Source organism: Mauremys reevesii, linkage group 23 (assembly GCF_016161935.1).
Source record: "Mauremys reevesii isolate NIE-2019 linkage group 23, ASM1616193v1, whole genome shotgun sequence".
NCBI lineage: Eukaryota > Metazoa > Chordata > Testudines > Geoemydidae > Mauremys > Mauremys reevesii.
The window spans coordinates 17,567,914-17,584,730 of NC_052645.1; the positions used below are offsets into that span (position 1 = coordinate 17,567,914).

A 16,817-nucleotide genomic window follows, 5' to 3' on the forward strand; every position below is an offset into this window, starting at 1 on the left:
ATGAAAGGACGGGGGTTGCTTTACCAAGTGTGAGGTCAGTCTAACAAGATAAATCAATTAACATCTAGCCCACAAAAGCTTTTGCCCAAGTAAATTTGTTAGTCTCTGAGGTGCCCCAAGGACTCCTCGTTGTTTTGACAGGTATATGCCAGCCAGAGGAGAATAGCAGGGATGCTGCACAGGAGAGTTGCAGAGCTGTGTAGGGGCAGCTTGACTTTTTACCAGCCTGTTCTTTGGTTAGAATGAGTTAAATGCCGCCATGCTGGAATTCAAGTTATAACAGTGTATTTGAAGAAGTGAGAAGCTCAGATAAGTGTACAGAAGTTAGGAGGGGGCCCCAAGTTTAAATGCAATTTACTGTATGGGGACAGGGAAGCATTCCCTTAGGATGTGGGCTGGAGCACATCTCTGTGCCTTCTGGCAACCTCTCTGAAGGTGATGTGAGCATAAATAAGACATGCTACAGGCTTTCTGACATAGCAGCACAGTTGGAACAAGCCATTTCACAATACAATGGTTTCTCTTTGAGATCCTGGGAAGGTTACGTTTCTAAAAGACCCCAGTTTCTGACTGCTTCCTGTTTGGTGGAGGATTCTCTAGCTCATTTATTTGGGATTTTAATTGAAAAGAGTTTGTACATTTATAAATTGGCTCCCGTGTAGCAGGCAGATCTGACACATCCATCTGTGGTTCTTGCTTGCTGTGTTCCAGGTTGGAGGAGACTCCTGATCTGGATGTCCATGAAGATACGATATTGAGATTAGCAAACAATGTGGAGAAGGAAATATTCAACCTCTTTCTTTGCGTTGACCAACGATACAAAAACAAGTACCGCACTCTCCTCTTTAACCTGAAATCTCCGAAAAATAAGGTAAGAGACTGAGAAAATTGACCTAACTTTCTCCATTACCTTGGTAAGAGGGCATGTGTTTAAACTTGTGGCTATCTAGAGCACCAGCCTAGAAAGAGACTGTCCAACATTACAGTCTCATTCTGTTCACTGATGGAGGAAGACTATGCAAGTGCACATCCAGGCATCCCCTTCTTTGGCCAGACGTGATCATTTGGGGTCTTATCCAGGGTTCTAAGATGCTGCTTAATCTTTCATTCCTGGTGGCACTTGCCATGCCTACCTTCCATCAGCTGTCATCCTTTGTAAGTGTGTAGAGACAATTGGTCAGCACCAAACACCTGAGTATCTTTATCTTCTTTGTAGCACGTAACATCAGGCCTGCATTGGTACAGATATCTGGCCTGTGAACCTGATGGATGGATGGATGGAGGAGTGCAAATTCCTATGTAAATGTTGTTGCAAAACCTAGGCTCTCCAGGCATGGCACAAGCAATCCAGTCCAGACCTGCTGAGAGTTAACATTAATTGTCTGATACTGTGATAAAGTCTTTGAAATATACATTTAGTGGGAGAAGGAAAGAGAGAGAGCTTTGGAAACAGACTGGCTGTGCATGTCCTTTGTGGTCATTGTTCTTCCAAGGGCTGCTTATCCTTCTTTTGTTCTTTCAGGTCCTCTTCCACCAGGTGGTTCTCGGAGAGGTTTCCCCTCAGTGTCTTGTTCAAATGAATTCCCTGGAGCTGGCACCAAAGGAGTTGGCAGAATGGAGAGCTAAGGAGAGCAAACATGTAAGTCATCCCAGTGCAGCTCAGAGAGGGAGAAACACAGTGTCATCCCCCTTTCCCCAAGGCCTCTTTGTGATGCTTTTGCTGGACGTTGTTCTTGTGTTGAAGATACAGAGGTGATCTAAACCAAAGTAATTACAGTATGAAAATGGCCCCTTTTATTGCTTAAGGGGTCTGAGTATGATTTAGATTTTTAAAAAATGGGGAGAAGGATTGGCTAACAGGCTTGGTGCTTTAATTGCACCTGTGCTTTTCCTCTTCCTGATTGGTTTATATTTTGGAGTCTTCTAAAACTTTTATAAAACAAAACTTGGAAAAGCGTGCAACACTCTCCTTACCAATACAACGGGAAGGAGAGATAATTGGCTTCCTTGCCTCCCTCTTTCTATGACACTGTGGGGCTTATGTTTACAAAGCAGTGATTTTCCCCTCTTAATAGAGGAAGCGTACGTAACAGTGTCACGTTTTTGCATTTCCTGATACAGATTAGATGGATGAATGTATTGAGAATGGGATGGCCCAGGGGATAGGCAATGGGAACCAGAGCTTTTTGCCTCTATGTCACTATTCAAATGCAGCTCAGGCTGGTATTGACTGAAAGTTGTTAAATCAGACAGCTGCTTGGTTGCCTGTAGGAGATGAATCTGATGGTCTCTGTCCTGTTCCTAATGGGTAGGGGACCACATCACAAAAACTAGCTAGCATCATTACTGATACTAAATAGCAGCTTTGTTGGCCAGTCTCTGCATGGAAGCCAAGAACTGAACTGTCCATGGATACTGAATTTCCTGCTCAGCCTTGGGATGGTCTCCAAGTCAGGTTTGATGCATGTTATTGGGGGAGGCATGTACTGTTTCTGTATTTATCTTGTAGATAGCTAGAATTCCTTGCTGTTTCACTAAGAGAAAGACTTTACCTTTAAAACCCCTTCTCTTTAAATCCAGTTTGTATTTACATATACACCTATCTCCATATATATATCTCTCATAGAGCTGGAAGGGACCCTGAAAGGTCATTGAGTCCAGTCCCCTGCCTTCACTAGCAGGACCAAGTTCTGACTTTTGCCCTAGATTCCAAAGTGGCCGCTTCAAGGATTGAACTCACAACCCTGGGTTTAGCAGGCCAATGCTCAAACCACTGAGCTATCCCTCCCTCTCTCCCTCATTTGGCTTTTGCCTATGTTGATTCCTTATGACATTTGTTTTCTTGAGTGAGTCCTTGTCCAAGAGATGTCTACTTGGATCTCTGTGTACTACAGTGTGATTCTTCCAGGTGCTGGAGGTGATAGAGAAACAGCAGCGAGAACCACCAAGGTGTTGCCCCACAAAACTGACCCACAAAGGAGAAATAGAGATACACAGGGAGGTGGATGAGGACTTTACTTTGGAAGACCTATATGTGAGTAGTGTCCATGTTTGACACGGCAGACTCAACAAGGGTCTTTTATGTGAAGGAATGAGGAAAGATTCAAGGGAAATATGTAGGTGCTTAAAATCAGCTGGTGTCTGAATCTTAGTGCAGATGTGTTTCTGAGCAGTGGGTTGATGGGAGTAGTGGGCCAGCTGGTGTAGTGGATTAATGCAGTGCCTTCCATCTCTGCAGTGTTTAGTTCAAATCTTGATAAAGTCACACTGAAAACAAGTTTGATGATTTTGTTCTAGGCCATAGTGGATATTTGCTTGCTGAAAATGTACAGCAGTCTCTGGAGAGGGGTCAAGAGAAGCTCTGGAGTAGAATACGGGGGGCCTTCAGGTCATTGCTGAGATAAGGAAATCTGAATACTGCTTTTCTGCACTATGATGGGTTCTGGTCCAGTATTATTATGATGATTGTAGTGCCTAGGAGCCTTAGTCATGAACCAGGACCCCATTGTGCTAGGCTCTGTACAAACACAGAACAAAAAGAAGGGTCCTTGATACCAGTCCTTCATTAGCATAAGAATTAAGTATAAGGGTAAGTATTCATCCCAAAGTTTGGCTTTTCTAGAGGGTTTCAGTAGATCTGTGAGCCAGATTAGATCAGAGGCTCTTTTTTACAAGTGTCTTGTGCTGTTCTGGTTTCTTATAAAGGGGATGGATGTTGTGTGTTGACACTGTGTCTCCATCACTTCAGCAAGAGGTAACGGTTAACGGATGGTTTACTACTAACAGAACGGGGAGCCATCCCCGATTACTGTTTGATGGCCATAGGCCTCTTTGAAAGATGGGAATCTGGAAAACAGCATTTCCCTGGGGGAGAGTGGGAACTCCCCCATGTCTTTCTTCTGGAGAGCGTGGGTGACACCAGCAGGTGAATGAGGAGGGTGTGAATAGATACTCAGCCACCACTTCCTATAAGGCTGTTAGGGGAGCATAGGCTCTGGGTGAATGAAGGTCAACATGTGTATGCTAGTGACTATCGTACATTCCATTTAGGGATCAGCACTATGTATGGACAAGAAACCTATTTCCCAGCCTGCTGCAGAGTCCAAAAGAGACACCACCGACCAGCACAGGAGTCACTTACTGGACCTAGACTGCCTTATCTGTACAGGTAAGTAAGCTGGGAGAAGGGATTTGGTTGGTTAGCATTAGAAATATGAGTTCAAATTCTATCCTGCGTAACCTTTCTCCATGTCACAAATCCATCACGCAACTGGATAGAATTGTTCAAGAGGCCCAGGACCGAATTAGCAAGGGATGTTTCTTGTTGAGGAATGAGGTGTATCGGTGGTTTGTACGTTACCAACCTCAGATGATGCCTGGTTCAAGCTAGTGTTATTAGTCTGTCACCCTCATGATCCCTAAATTGAACTATAAAAATGTTGATCTACACAGGCAAAGAAAGCGAGGAGAGCTTGAGAGAAGTCAGCAGGACTCACTCTTGGGCTGGAGGCCAAGGAAAGAGCTTTATTCCTCATTGCTAGTGCCAGCTCTTTTCAAGCCAGATCTAGGCAGCATGGATGAGTTTATGGTGTGTAAACAACCAGGGCAGTATAGCGAGGACCTTACACTTGCTGGCAGCCTGGGCAAATGTTATCTTTGGCCATAACGCAGTAGAAAGTGTCAATTCCGAGATTATTTCTGTGTTTATATTTCAAACATTCACATTGAAATGGAAATCTACCTTGCAATAGAGCACTGTTCTTTCTCTTGTGATCAGAACGTACAGAAACATCTTTGTTTTATCTGACTTCACAGGAAGGATGGCTCCTGATGGTGAGAGAGGTTTTAACCCACTGCAGAGCAAACTAACCTCAAAGAAGAAGGCAGAAGACAGCTCCAGAAGATTACATTCAACCGGTGTCTATTCAGACAAAGAGAGAAAACATTTGGAGAAAGACAGGTCTTTGTGCGAATGTATTTTATCTTACTATTGTGCTTTTTGTTTTAACATCTGGCCTGTATATTCTCCACTATCCATACATGGATTTTAAAAAGGGCTGAGAACTTCTGTAATTCTGCAGTATAAGAGGAGTCGAAACCAAAGCTCCTTGGCATAAGCTGGCGAGTTGCATTAGAGGAGTGGGGTGATTTGGTGGACCGATCCCCACCTCAGTCACGAAGAGGGTAAAGAGCTCCTCTGGGCATAATCAGACCCAACTAGGTGACTTGTCAAGCCAGTGGATGGATGGTTTCTTAAATGGGAGGATCCCAGCTCAGTGTGGCAGTTCATTTTGAAGGAATAGGGCTGGAACTCCGAGTTCAGCTAGGGTTACTGACTGAGGAACCTGTTTGAGAGCCGTGGGTGCCCAGGCCCTCTCAGAAGGGAGACAGGCTGGTTCTTCTCTCTTTTCCCCCTTCTCCTCCCCTCTCCCTTTTGCTTCCTGAAGGCCCTGGACTCTCTTGTGGGCTGTGGAAGTTTACTGCCTTTTTCGTTTGGGCTACCGTAAATCCCCCCCCCCCCACAAGCCCCCAATAACAGGGCAGATGCCCTGAGCAGCACAGCTTGGGGGCTGTGCTCCAGACCTCAGGACAAACCCACAGCAAAACTGTAGTCCAGGAAGGGAGCTCTGAGACAAGACTGGTGCCCAGCCTCACCCCAGGGAGGTGCCAGAGAGAGATAACATACTACAGGTGGGGTTTATCTTACTTTGAAGCCCCAGGTATTGATCTGTGCCAGAAGCAGGATGTTGGACTAGATCAGGGGCAGGCAACCTATGGCACGGGTGCCGAAGGCGGCACTTGAGCTGATTTTCAGTGGCACTCACGCTGCCCGGGTCCTGGCCACCAGTCCAGGGGGCTCTGCATTTTAATTTAATTTTAAATGAAGCTTCTTAAACATTTTAAAAACCTTATTTACTTTACATCCAACAATAGTTTAGTTATATATTATAGACTTATAGAAAGAGACCTTCTAAAAACGTTAAAATGGATTACTGGCACGTGAAACCTTAAATCAGAGTGAATAAATGAAGATTCGGCACAGCACTTCTGAAAGGTTGCCGACCCCTGGACTAGATGGACCAGTTGTCTGATCTAGTACAGCAAATGTTATGCCCCTACATGACCGTTTTGGATCATGTGGTGATGGAAAGGGGTGGAGGAGAGAGAGAGGTCTGGAAAATGGAATTCATATCCCCAAGTCCTGCCCTTTGGGTTTTCATTTGTGGCCCCTTCTAAAAGGAGATGGGCTGGAGCAGGAACCATTGTCAATCTCTTATACAGGGAGGAGATATGCATGTTCTGTACCCCCAACTTACATGTTACAAGGTACAACAGAGGTAACAAATCAGACCAGGTGGCAGTCTCCTTTCCCCTCCTTTAAAGGGCAAAATGTGCAGGAAAAGAGGTGGAGTTACTCAGGAAATAAAAGAATAGCACAGTTAAAGCATATGGAATATCCAGACCTACAGGAATGACTCCACTATATAATACACACAAACTTATTCTGTTTTAGGCCTGTCTCAATTGGTGTCCTCAAGAAGAGTCCAAGGCTACAGAAGCAAGTCAAAGACACTGTGCTGTGGGAAGGATTCATTCAGATGTTCAGCATTAAACAGTTTGCGGCAAAAGCGTATCCTGTTTCAGGCTACGGCACTTGCCTCATTCAAGTATGACCCTTATTTTCTTATACATAACAGGAGGGATTATCTATGTCAACAAGACTGATTATTTAATAAAACACCACACGTTTCATGTAGCGTTCCTCAGACAAGGCATCAAAGCTCAGATTCTTACATCAGGTTATATCATGTGTTTTCACACTATAGACCAGTGATTCTCAAACTTCTGTACTGGTGAACCCTTTCAAATAGCAAGCCTCTGAGTGCGACACCGCCCCCCCCAGTATAAATTAAAAACACTTTTTAATATATTTAACACCATTATAAATGCTGGAGTCGAAGCAGGGTTGGGGGTGGAGGCTGACAGCTCGTGACCTCCCCCATGTAATAACCTCATGACCCCCTGAGGGTCCCAACCCCCAGTTTGAGAACCCCTGCTATCGACCCAAGTCGTGTGGCCCTTATGCAGTTATTACTCATTTGTTCCTCATGCAAACTCTCACTGAAACCAAAGGGAATTTGCCTAAGTAAGAACTGATTAGTAAGGACCTCAGCATTTGGCCTGTGGTTGGGACAACAGGAAAGGGGAAACATTTCTGAGATGTCATAGGATTAGCTAGGTGCCTGGAGGATTTGCAATGATTTGAGGGTTTTTATGCTCAACTCCAGTTGAACTCCCATGGATATGAGACTATGGACTTTGAACTGAGTTTTCACATGTACAAGCAGGAACTGCTGTAGAATGGCAGAATCATCGGAATTAAAAGTGGAGACCACCAGTTATAGCATCTAGTCCATTGCTCAGAGCGCCAGTTCAGGACTGTTCCTTATATTTTTCTGAGATTAAAAGGAATCTCAGAAAGCACAATTTGGGTTAAAAGGGTTCACTTTCCGTTATTTGTTTCTGATCTAAACCATGCAAAGTGTGCCCAGATACTAGGGTGGTGGCCTTTATAAATGTGAAAAAGATGACTACTAACAAATAATGATCTCAGTAGGGGATTGCTTGAGTAGGTTTTGAGTAAATCTGCAGAATATCAAATAAATAATAATTCTTCTTCGAGTGCTTGCTCCTGTCAGTTCCATTCTAGGTGTGTGGCCGCCCCCGTGCATAGTTGTCGGAGACTTTTGCCTTAGCGGTACCCGTACGGTTGGCTGTGGCGCTCCCCTGAGTGCTGCGCCCATGCATTGGTATATCAGGCGCTGCCGTCTCTGTGCCCTCTCAATTCCTTCTTACCATCCGTGGTGGTCAGTTGGAGGGCCTCTCTCCCTTGCTTCGCAAGTGGTCAGCAGCAGAACCTTCTCATCTCGCCATGAATGGTCTCTCCACCCCAAAGTGGTGGACATTATCTTCCAGAAGTGGGGATCTCTCCAGGTGGACCTGTTCGTCACTCGCCAGAACAGGAAATGCCACCAGTTCTACATGTTCCGGGGGCTCGACAGGGACTCCCTGTTGGACGCCTTTGTGCTTCCATGGACGGAGACTCTGATGTACGCTTTCCTGCTGGTGCCCATTGCTCCACAGGGTCCTCAAGAAGATCAGGCAGCATAGGGCGAAGGTCATACTCATCAGCCCGGCTTGGCCTTGCCAGCATTGGTTCAGCATGCTCCTGCATGTGTTGGCCCCGATGCCGCTGCCCCACTGGCGCAGAATCACAGCAGGCTCTTGCACCTGAACCTGGCAGTGCGTCACCTGACAGCTTGGTTGCTCCGTGTCTGAGTTCTGAGGAGCAGGAGTGCTCGGCCCGAATCCAGCAGGTCCTGCTGGGAAGCAGGAAGCCCTTCACTAGGGCCAGCTATCTGGCCAAATGGAAATGTTTTACGTGTGAGGCTTTGGCCCAAGGGGTTAGGCCTGTGCAGGCCTCGCTGCAGCTGATCCTGGACTACCTCTTGCATCGTAAACTTCAGGGGCTGTTCCTCTCATCTATTAAGGTCCACTTGGCCGCTGTATCAGCCTTTCACCCTCCGTTCCAGGGCTGATCGGTCTTCGCACATGGCATGACAGGCCAGTTCCTGAAGGTTCTGGAATGACTCTATCCTCAAGCCTGGGATCCTGTCCCTCCATGGGACCTTAACCTGGTGCTCACGCGGCTCATGCAAGCTTCCTCCGAGCCCTTGCGTCCTGCTCTCTTCTTCTCTCCTGGACGTTATCGTTCCTGGTGGCAATAACTTCTGCATGGAGGGTTTCCGAGATTAGGGTGCTCACCTTGGAACTGCCATATACCCCATTCTTCAAGGACAAGGTCCAGCTGCGGCCACACCTGGCTTTCCTGCCCCAGGTGGTTTCCCAGTTTCACATGAGCCAGGACATCTTCTTGGTAGTCTTCTGTCCAAAACCTCATAAGTCTGAGGAGGAACATAGGTTGCATAGGTCCTTGGATGTCAGGAGAGCGCTAGCCTTCTACATCAAGAGGACCAAGCCATTTCGCAAGTCGACGCAGTTGTTTGTTGTGGTGGCAGATGGGATGAAAGGTCGTCTGGTGTCCGCCCTGGGAATTTTGTCTTTCATCAAATCTTGCATCCATTTCTGCTATGACCAGGCGAAGGTGCCAGCGATTGTCACTGCTCACTCAACTAGAGCGTAAGCCTTGTCAATGGCCTGCCTGGGCAAGTGCCAGTTCAGGATATCTGCAAGACCACTACCTGGTCGTCCATTCACATGTTCCTGGCTCACTATGCACTTACCCAACACGCTCGAGATGATGCTGGCTTCGGCAGAGCAGTGCTGCAAGCCGCACGACTGTGAACTCCGAGCCTACCTCCAGGGATAGTGCTTGTGAGTCACCTAGAATGGAATTGGCATGAGCAAGCACCCAAAGAAGAAAAAATGGTTACCCACCTTTTTGTAACGGTTGTTCTTCGAGATGTGTTGCTCATGTCCATTCCATTACCCACCCTCCTACCACTCTGTTGGAGTTACCGGCAAGAAGGAACTGAGAGGGTGCAGGGCTGGTGGCGCCTGATATACCGACGCATAAGCATGGCACTCAGATGGCGCCAGAGCCGACCCTATGGGTACCACTAAGGCAAAGTCTCTGACGCCTGCATGTGGGCATGCACACACCTAGAATGGAGTGGACATGAGCAACACATCTCAAAGAACAACAGTTATGAAAAGGTGGTTAACCTATATTTTTGTCCTTCTGGTGTGTATAGGCGTTACCGGAGCTGATTCAGTCAAGGGGCTGTATTCTCCCGGAGGATGTCTGGGATTATTTAGAGAGCATATGGCCAGCTGAAGCCAAGGTATCCTTTCAAAAGGTTCTTGTTTTCAAGTGCTGAGGATGATTTGTCACGTACTAAGATGACTTTTAAGCATATCCTAGTTCCTTCAGCCTGTGGTCTAAGATGTCAGACGAACTGAGCTATATAATAATAACCCTTAAATATTTCATCACAGGATAACTCAGCTGCTGGACACCAGAAGCAGCCTGCATTCATGCACCGAAAATGGCTGTCACCTTTACATGTTTGAAAGCATGCCTGCAAAGGCTTGCACTTTCCCACATAGTTACAATACCATCAGGGACAATTTTAATGGTTGCATAGAATGATATTTTGGATCAACTGAAACAAAAGACATTCTGTCCTTTTAAGTGGCAAGTGAAAGTTAATAGAATTTAGGCCCTAGTCCTGGGAGGTTCAGTAGACTGGCAACAACCACTGGGTTCAAGGATTGTGGCTGTGCATAAATGTGTGACATGGATGGAAGACTCCTAAAGGCTTATTCCAAAGTCCACTGAAGTGATTGGAAGTCTTTCCACTGACTTCACTGAGCTCTGGATCAGGCCCAATGGGGTGAGCTGACTTGACACAGTTCAGGGACGTACCATCTGCAGGTAAAAATTGTCTTTACCACCATATTGTAGACAAGATCTCGGTCTGTGCTGGTCGGTCTCTCTCCTGAATTTGTTCATACTCTTGTCATCACCACACAGAATGTAGAGTCCGCCAGATTGTTTATGTGCACCAAAGTGTGGTTTGTAGGTTGTGTGTGAGGTGAACACTCTTCACCTTGCCAAAATGCAGTGAGTGAAGCACACAAGGAACGGCAGCGCTCCCGCAAATGGGATTAAGCTTGAGCCCTTCCAACATGCAAACAAGTTTCTAGATGCCTTGCGTTTTTCAGTCGTTTTTTTGTAGTACTTCTTTACTGCTAGATGAACAGTGTTAGCCGCATTGTGTTTTCAGGCAATCCACGCAGTCTCCTTCTCCCTGTGTTTGTTTAGGAGATGAGCATGATACGATTCTGCCCTGCCATGACCAAAGGCTTCAGCACTTACAACATGCTGTACTCGTATTTGAACAACAAACAGAGATATGGCATTGTGGACAGCAACCAGATGGAAATGTTCATGGTACCGCTGCCAGCCTTCCAGCCAATACCTGCCAAATTCCATCCACTTGGTGGCCCAGGTATGGATTTGAAACAAGCTGGCTTCCCTTTCTGGTGTGTGCCGCAGAGAGGCTCAGTGAAATAACTTGCTGCTTTCAGACTGAGGATCACAGGTTCCAGTGCTATAAATAATTCAGTATAATATAATCCACAGCTTTACAGGGTGTCAGAAAGCAAGGGGCTCTATTTATTTCTCAGTGAAAGGCAGATTTGAAAAGTAGGGTTGGGCACTCGCATGTCCTTTGCTATAGAAAAAGGCACTTAAAATATGGGTAGTTGCATCTTGTGATGCATGGACATCTATAGCCCTGTGTTGCCACAGAAGAAACGACAGAGAGCCAGTGGATCTGATTCTCCTCGTGCCAGTGTCAATCGGGAGTAACTCCTTTGAGGTAAATGGATTGACAGCAATATAAAATGAGAGTAAATGAAAGGCAAATCGAGCCCAGTAATCCCACATTGTCCTAATTCCTGTGACCTTTTCTTTCCCTGCCCAGCTTTGTGTCACGTGACCTGAGGTAACTGCCACATATGGCTAACGAAATGCCTGGTGCTTGCCTGCAGCACATCAGGATGTAAACTCATGTAACCCCTTGTCACATAACAGTGTGTTCCCACACAGCTACTCCTCATGTGAAATGCCATTTGTCAGAGCTGCAGCTAATCCCTGTCCTACCTCCCGTCACATGATGTAACAGCATGTAATCTCCATATCAGGTACTCACAGTCAGTGCACACTTGAACCCAGGCTGGAAACTGATGACATTTCCCAGTAATCATTGACAGAATCACCTCTGAGATGCAGCGCAATCCACCGGTGATTGACCTGGCATCTGTCTCACCTCTCTGACAAGTGGGAACTCAGTCATCACGGAGAAGCAGATAGTTTTAATTATAAATTGTGTTACCTTGGTGTTCCTAATCTGGGACAGTCCAGAACTCTGCCATCAAGATAGGACAAGACCAAGAGACTCTAATGTCTCCTGGACCATTTGAAATGGGCTGTTCTTTTTTCAGCCATCACACAAGGCAGGAGAATCAGCTACCCAGCTACAAACCAAGATGGTTGAAAATTGTAGGTCATCCTTAGTAAAATTGCCTTGGTGTTTAGCTGTGGTCAGCCACCCATCACAGAACGGTCAGACTGACATTTGCAAACAGAACCCACTGATTTCAAGTGAGTTTGTGATTAGTGTCAGTGTTTCGTTTGAGAAAGAAATACATAATTTGAAAGCAATATGTATTTTAGACTCTTTTAATTCTACTTTTGACCTAGATGGGCAAAAAAATAAAGGCAAATTTTTCTACAGCAGTCTCTAAAGTTGTGCCTGGAATTTTGTGCACAACAGTGTTTGCACATGCATGTTATTGTGTGTGTGCAAAAACTTGGATTTGCATTCCTCAACTGCAGATTGTGAACTACCTGGTTTGCGCATGTAAGTGAAGCACTGCATGCACAAATCCACTCTTTTGCAGGCCTGAGATTTTGGTGTGAAAAACGTATGTGTAAAAACAAGCCTGCCCAAAATTGCAGGCACAATTTCAGAGGCCAAGTTAACGTCCCTTTTAAAATTTGGCTCTAACAGTTGAATGCAATTGCTGAACTGTGGATGAAGAATAAAAATTAAATCTCAGTGTAATGCAGAAAATGTGCATGAGGTTAAAAAAATTACAAGAAAACCTGTGATCCTTATTGGTTTTTTTACTTAGTACTTACTCAGGCAAAGCGTCCATAAGAACAGAAGAACGGCCATACTGGATCAGACCAATGGTCCATCTAGCCCTATATCTTGTCTTCTGACAGCGGCCAATGACTATTGGAGGAAGAAATTTAGGATTTGTCTCAGTGAGAGTTTTGCCTCAGTAAGTATTCAGTAAAGAGTGAGACAGTACCTAAGGATTTGGGCCAAAGTTTGGAAGATTCCAGCATAAATTGTGGAAAAATCTTCCTTTAACACCATCTTTTTTGTTTGTTTTAATAGGTCTTGATGCAAATCACTCTTGCTTGTTGCTGGGACTGATTCTCCCAAAGAAAGTCTCAGGCGACCCCTCTACAAGTAGCACAGGGCCCAGCCTCTTAAGGGAAACAAAAAGAAAGACAGTGACTTTTAAAAATAACCTTGTGACCAAATGCTTTTCTCCTCCTCTGGACAGTTCTGGGAGCAGCAAACTGGCTGAACCATTTCAACAGGTACCTTCCAGGGCATTCACAGGTAAGTGGCTGTCTAGGAACGAGTATCCTCCAGCGGTTTTTCACAGCCAGGAGCCCTATAATAATATGTTTGCTCTCAGTACGGCAGTGGGTGAAGTCATAAATGGCGGGACATGCCATGCAGCATCTTCTTCACACTGCCAAAACAGAAAGGAGGAAACTAACCTATCCATGCAGGATTGTGCTTTCCATTCATTTAGCAACTTCTCCTGGGTGGGAGGGCCCAGCATGGCTCAGGAATCATTGGGAAGGCAGCAGAATATGACTGGGGGACATACGGAGTTTCAGGCTGATGCAGGGCCAGCCACGTCACAGAACTGGAATCACGGACCATTGTCTTCATGCTCCTTATGCTCACATGAATGTGGTGGCAATGTTGCCCTCGATGTCAACATGTTAGGTATTCTTCAGTATCCTGGAGTTGCATCTTCTGGTGGAGTTTCTCAGGTGCCATCTGTGCCCCATCTTGTTTCCAGTGAACCTTCTGCTACATCTGACCTCCAAAATCATGCTGCAGCTGGAGACTCCAATCCAACTATTGCTGTGGGGGAAGCATTGTCTCTGATCCAGCATCTGGAGGCACTGGTGCAGTTGAATTCACAGATTCAGAACCAGACTCTTTTCCCGCTTCCTTCGTTAAATCTTTCTGCAATCCTACAGGCAACCACGCCCGGGGAATCTCAGATTGTTGGAGGATCCACATCTCCACCTGTCCAGCAGGAAAGTGGTGTGTATCCCCAGTCTCAGTTGACCCTTCCTCCCTTTTGTGGACCGGTATATCCCCCTTCTGGTTGTTAATTACACCATGTCCTCTAGGGAGCTCCACAGAGAACCATTTGTACAATTGTGTACGCCTGACATGAAAGCAGCATATACATAAAGAGTTTGCAACTCATCTTAAAAGCATCAACCTCTGGAATTTAAAAGGGCCACCCCCAAACTTTTGAGAGTTGTGGATAGGTTGAAACATGCCCGTACGGAAAGAAGGCTTACAGAATTATTTCACTGGGAACAGATGGAATAATGAGCAGCGCTCTAAATACATCAGTGGCCAGATATTGATCCGAACGGAAGAAGTAGGGCAAGTGTTACGATCACTCCATGTAAGCTGTTTTCTGGTCACTCTGCTTTCTGTGGCCATTGAAAAGGAATTTTTGGCCATTTCCCTGTGCACTTGAAGGGAGGGGGAGCGACAAGGAAGTACTGTGCACTAAGAAAAGCGTGTGTGTGAGGGGGCAGATCTGAGGCTTACTGAGAAATAATGTGCCACTGAACTAAGTTGGGGTTTTTTTTGGTTTGTTTTTTTAAATTTTTTATTCCACCCAGTCCTGTTGGTGGTTGGAGCTTTTCCGTGTACTAAAGGTTTTTAGATGACTGTTTTACAATTATACCGAGCATAAGTAGTTTCTCCCACTGGTAGAAAGGGACCTGCTGTTGAGGTGTTACTGGCATTACCTTCACCAGCAATTGCAAAAAATGTTTTGTCTATTTACAATACTTATGGTATTTTTAAAAAAGGTTGATGCAGGATGTAAGAATCCAGAAGATAGGTGCTGGTTGTTAGAGGCACCTACGATGTAGGCACTGTTCTTTTACACTATACCATGACCGATGTTTTTAAAATATTGTATTTTTTACTTTGACCAGTAACCACCACTGCACAGTAACACTGGAGACTTGAGTTCAAATATAGGCTGGATTCACATGTGACTTGGAATCTGAATCGTAGTAACCATGATTGTTCTATTTTGATGTTATGGAACCTGCACTGTTTAAAAATGTTCAGAGTAAGAAAAATAAAGATTCTTTAGCAGTTATGTTTTAAAAGAGATTTAGAGCACTGTCATTGAGAGGTTCTGGGCAAATTCGGAGCAGAGCTGGTTACAACTAGGTTTGAAAACAGTTGTCAGGATGGATTTCTGACAGATGGCCTTTTCCCAGCACAGTTTGCAGATAGCATTGTTTTAGCATGGTTTTATTGTCCCATATAGACAAAGATTTTTGTTTAGACAACTGTGCTAATAGAAACAGATCAAGCCCAGGGTTAGACAGAAGAATAAAGAGCTTTGCATCTCAGTGCGGGGTGCTAGTACCTAATCCAGGGTCAGAAAGCAGTATTCTGCAGCTATCCTCATGCCCGACATTGGTTTTTTGCAGCGTGGTTGTAGTCAGATTGGTCCCAGTATATTAGAGAGACAAGGTGGGTGAAAGCTTGTCACTTTCGCCCGCAGAAGTTGGTCCAATAAAAGATATTACCTCACCCACCTCGGCTCTCCCGTACCCGACACACACTTACTGTTTGATTTGGAGCATGGGCAGGTGGCATAGGCCAGGGGAGGCTAAGTCTCCCCTAACCCAGGTCGTGGCTCTGCCCCGAGGCCCCACCCTCACTCCCCCTCTCCCCTGAAGCCGGCAGGGGCTCAGCTCCAGTCGATGGCCTAGGGCTCAGGCTGACCGGTGGCCCAAGTGTCAGGCTGGCAGCCAGGGGCTGGGATGGCCGGCGCGGCTGGGGCCTGGCAGCTCAGGGCAGCTGGGCTGGGGCTCCTTCGGCCATGAAGGGGCTCGAGGTTCCAGCCACAGGGCAGCTGGGGGTCTGACCATGGTCTGGGGGGACAGGACTAGCTTCTCTGAAGGGAGGGTTCACTCCCATTCATGACTTGGTATTTAGCCTCAGTTTATTCTCCTTTTTCTTTCCAGTCATCCTCCTCCATTCCATATTAACTAACCTCTTGCCCTGTGGTGGTCAGATTCTCAAACACTTGTAGGCTGTTATCACCCCTCCCCTTAGTCATTGTGCAGCCAAGCTCCTCAGTTCTTTTTTTAGTCTTTCCTAAACCCCACTGATAATGTCTCCAGGCCTTTGTCACTGCTGCTCCCTCTCTCTGTTTGCTTCTGAATCATCGCCCATGACATCAAGGTCGGCTGTTAAGATTAAAAAAACCCCAAAAGAACAAGCAACAGCAGTAAACAGAACATCACAACTGCTAGTTGCAGGCAGCAGGTCCCAATGGAAAGCTCTGCTGTGAAGGCTGGGCCTGAGCTGGGAATTCAGCTGTTAGTAATTGCCCCAGTGGGATGGCATAAGCACCTACAATCAGCAGTGGGTCCAGGTTAGCTTTGTTGTTTCTGTTGCATTAGTGCCCCATATTCACACTTGTGTTAATGGAAAGACTCTCATTGACTTAAGTAGGCTTTGAATCAGGCCCTCTTCCACCCTGGGCCCCGTGCATTCCCCCCACAGTTCCCTGAAGCACTGGAGCATGCATGGAATTGAAGGGTCTTTCGGGAGCCCACCTTTCCCTGCAGTGTTGGCAACCAAAACATAAGTGCATGGTGGTAGTGAATGAGAAATTGACAAGAAATGGCTCTGGTTGTTTTTACTCTTCTAGTTCAGTGAGACAAATAAAGAGAAATACATTCCCCATGTTTTAAATCCCCTCCCTTTTCCCAATCCCTATTAGTTACAAAGGGAGGCGCAAGCTGGGTACCGTATGATTTCTAACCTGGCAAGGTCGGTTCAGTCCCGAAATGCGGAAGCATGTGCCGTTAACTGCTATCATTAAAACTAGTCAAACTATCCCCAGTTGTC

The 16,817-nt window shown here is 45.9% G+C and overlaps 1 protein-coding gene across 9 annotated transcripts in view; it reads left to right on the forward strand.

Moving 5' to 3' along the window:
* The window catches only part of SPOCD1 (SPOC domain containing 1), a 33,756-nt gene extending 18,724 nt beyond the window's left edge, over positions 1-15,032 (forward strand). For 8 of the 9 annotated variants that reach the window (XM_039511141.1, XM_039511147.1, XM_039511149.1 and 5 more), the window contains 9 exons: positions 712-871; positions 1,523-1,639; positions 2,909-3,034; positions 4,051-4,168; positions 4,816-4,960; positions 6,515-6,668; positions 9,777-9,866; positions 10,850-11,036; positions 12,999-15,032. In XM_039511141.1, the coding sequence (XP_039367075.1) occupies positions 712-871; positions 1,523-1,639; positions 2,909-3,034; positions 4,051-4,168; positions 4,816-4,960; positions 6,515-6,668; positions 9,777-9,866; positions 10,850-11,036; positions 12,999-14,026 (2,125 nt within the window). In that variant the 3' untranslated portion in view covers positions 14,027-15,032. The remainder of the gene's footprint in view (positions 1-711; positions 872-1,522; positions 1,640-2,908; positions 3,035-4,050; positions 4,169-4,815; positions 4,961-6,514; positions 6,669-9,776; positions 9,867-10,849; positions 11,037-12,998) is intronic. The other variant, XM_039511148.1, reaches the window with a different exon arrangement.
* Positions 15,033-16,817: the final 1,785 nt, after the last annotated feature.